This window comes from Aegilops tauschii, chromosome 1 (genome assembly GCF_002575655.3).
Source record: "Aegilops tauschii subsp. strangulata cultivar AL8/78 chromosome 1, Aet v6.0, whole genome shotgun sequence".
Classification (NCBI taxonomy): Eukaryota; Viridiplantae; Streptophyta; class Magnoliopsida; order Poales; family Poaceae; genus Aegilops; species Aegilops tauschii.
The window spans coordinates 352,639,766-352,642,491 of record NC_053035.3 but is presented as its reverse complement, the minus strand read 5'-3'; the positions used below and the strand labels follow the sequence as shown (position 1 = coordinate 352,642,491).

The window sequence follows — 2,726 nt, the reverse complement described above, 5'->3', positions numbered from 1 at the left end:
AATGGCTTGCTTTTTATACGAAACAGTGTCTCACTAATCTCAGAATAGCAATGAGCGGCTGCGGATGTGCCTGTACGTAGCGTTACCGCGCAATTTTTCACTTTATCCTATGTTGTAGTGTGATAATCTGGGCGACATATACTTTGACAGTTAATCCTCTGTTTCACGCTCGAACAAAGCTCACCGAAGTTGATTTTCATTTTTATCAGAGAGAAGGTTGCTCTAGGCGCTCTCGGTCGAGATGTTCTCTTTGTGTCTTCCGCTGATCAAGTTACTAAGGATTTACTGTACTGAACGAGCAACTAAGGTGATGCTTCGATGGATGATACTGTATTGCCAATTAACATATTGTAGCATGACCAGTTGTGATCACGATTTGATCCCCACGATCTGTCGTAATCCTGTATACGATCAAGCATCGCTGTATTAGTAATACCAATATGGCCGGATGGGACAGGCTGCTCGAAACATAAACATATACTATCAGATAGAGCACGTTGACTACCACAAACTAGATAAGCAACCCCTAACGAGAATCATGAATGCGATCGGCAAGTGAAAGCGATGGTTGCATTTGGAGAACAGCTAGCCGCGTCAACATTACCATTGCTTGTCTGACTGACCAACCGCAACTGGTGTACAACTTCCATTTTATTATGGTGTGGATGTCAGCTTCCCTGCCGATATCACACACAATGTACTCCCTCCGTTTGAAATTACTTGTCATAAAAATGAATGTATCTAACTTGTCATAAAAATGAATGTATCTACAACTAAAATACATCTAGATACATTTATTTTTTGATGAGTAATTTCGAACGGAGGGAGTAGAAGCACAACTGCACAAGCGCTGAATCCCAATCAACGGAGAGCACGTGAACACACCCAAACCCAAACATATTCGCGGTGTGGATGAGACTGTCAATGCAGCGGACGCGATCGTACTAGGTTGCGTACAAACCGGGCTACTTACAAGTCAAAGTCAGACATGCATGCGTACGTACTTACAGCAGCCTGCATGTAAACAAAGGCAGTAACAGCGTGCATTCTCACGTGCCCCACCCCACCCCAGCGGCGGCTACAAGCCTATAAAACCACGCACTGCCGTGCCACGACGTCCCGGCGATAGATCCATTAATAACTCTGTGCTAGAGCTCATAAACCGCAGACTCCCCCGCCCGCCCAGCTATAGACAAGCGCGCGGCCCGACCGAAGGCATGGCCGGCACGGTGGAGGACAGCGGGAAGACGGCGCCGTCGTCTCCGGCCGGGCTCCGCGGCGCCGACCTGGGCCTGAGGGTGCTGCTGTTCGCCGTCTCGCTGTCGGGGCTCGTCGTGCTGGTCACCGCCAAGCAGACGGAGATGGTGCCCCTGGTCCTGACGCCGCCGTTCAGATTCGGGCCGGTCCCCGCCCAGTTCAAAGACTCGCCAGCGCTCATGTACGTGAGTCGATCGTCGTCATGTCATACCTACCTCCTCTCCTACGGGCATTAATAAGCTTCCACGTTGGTACGTACGGTGGATATAGTAACATGGACTGTTGATGCTTATGGTGTGCCCTATCTACGTGTGGTTTGCAGTTATCTTCTTGTGGCGCTGTGCATGACGAGCTTGTATAGCCTTGTGACGGCCGCCAGCTCCGTCAAGTCCATGTCAAGCTCGGCTTCCTGTGCCAAGGGGATCTTCGTCCTCATTCTGCTTGATGTGGTGAGTATCTTGTACATGAACTACTACCTTGAATGAATTGTTCTCACATGTGTAGTCACTAACAATCCTATATATAACCATTAACTATGGCAGGTTTACGCGGGCATCATGGCGTCGGCGACGGGCACGGCGGGGGCCGTGGCCTGGGTGGGGCTGAAGGGCAACTCGCACACGCGGTGGAACAAGATCTGCAACATCTACGACAAGTTCTGCCGCCACATCGGCAGCGCCACCTGCCTCGGCCTCATCGCTTCCATCCTCCTCGTCCTCCTCGTCGTCCTCAACGCCTACTCCCTCTACCGGAGAAGCCGCTGATCGAACCAGGCGTCCAGCCCCACTCCTTCGTCCGGCTGGCGGGACATATTTCATGTGCCCTGCATGCCATCCGTCGGCTTTGGTGAGCTTTGCCAGCGGGCGGTCAGTTGTATAAAAGATGCTACGTGTTCCTGTGGCTGTGGAGTGCTCTCCGATATGTTCATGTGCGTTGATGTTTTAAACTTGTTTGTTTCTACAACACGTTGCTTTGTGACAGTAAGCACGACTTTTATCGGTCAAAATCACGGTTCTGACCTTTGTGGCATAGTTTGGAACGATTGGACCCGTTCTAAAAAAACCGAATTTGACCATTTGCTATCGCCATCGTCCGCGACGGTAGGATTTAACGTACTGCCACCAGGATCTATGGCGGTAGAAATCTGGTCGCTGTCACAGCACTCGTTGACGTGGACAAGTGGCTAGCACATTAAAACCTACGCCAGCGTCCTTGGCGGTAGACACCTGAAGCGGGTAAGAGATTGGGGGCTTTGGTGGGCGGTAGGGCATGTAACCCTATTGCCAACGTCTATGGCGATAGGGTACTAAATTTAGCTCAAAACGGTACTGAAAGTTCTCGTGCGTTTCTTTAGGCAGTAGGGCATGTAACCCTATCGCCAGGAAAGTGGCGGTAGGCCCATGTAACCACTCCAGAGCTCATTTACCATTCTGACTAGCACACAATTGACATCAAATAACAATATAATT

At 50.4% G+C, this 2,726-nt stretch overlaps 1 protein-coding gene across 1 annotated transcript; it reads left to right on the top strand.

Moving 5' to 3' along the window:
* Positions 1 to 1,126: 1,126 nt before the first annotated feature.
* On the top strand, positions 1,127 to 2,220 carry LOC109778307 (CASP-like protein 1D1). Its single transcript, XM_020336862.4, has 3 exons — positions 1,127 to 1,438; positions 1,580 to 1,706; positions 1,800 to 2,220. Exons 1-3 carry the CDS (start codon positions 1,218 to 1,220, stop codon positions 2,019 to 2,021), a joined length of 570 nt encoding a protein of 189 aa, XP_020192451.1. The 5' UTR covers positions 1,127 to 1,217; the 3' UTR covers positions 2,022 to 2,220.
* The last annotated feature ends 506 nt before the right edge of the window (positions 2,221 to 2,726 follow it).

Coding starts and splice junctions, on each gene's coding strand:
- LOC109778307 (XM_020336862.4), top strand. CDS start 1,218: ATGGCCGGCACGGTGGAGGACAGCGGGAAGACGGCGCCGTCGTCTCCG. Junction 1,439..1,579: donor AAAGACTCGCCAGCGCTCAT/GTACGTGAGTCG, acceptor TGTGGTTTGCAG/TTATCTTCTTGTGGCGCTGT. Junction 1,707..1,799: donor TCCTCATTCTGCTTGATGTG/GTGAGTATCTTG, acceptor TAACTATGGCAG/GTTTACGCGGGCATCATGGC.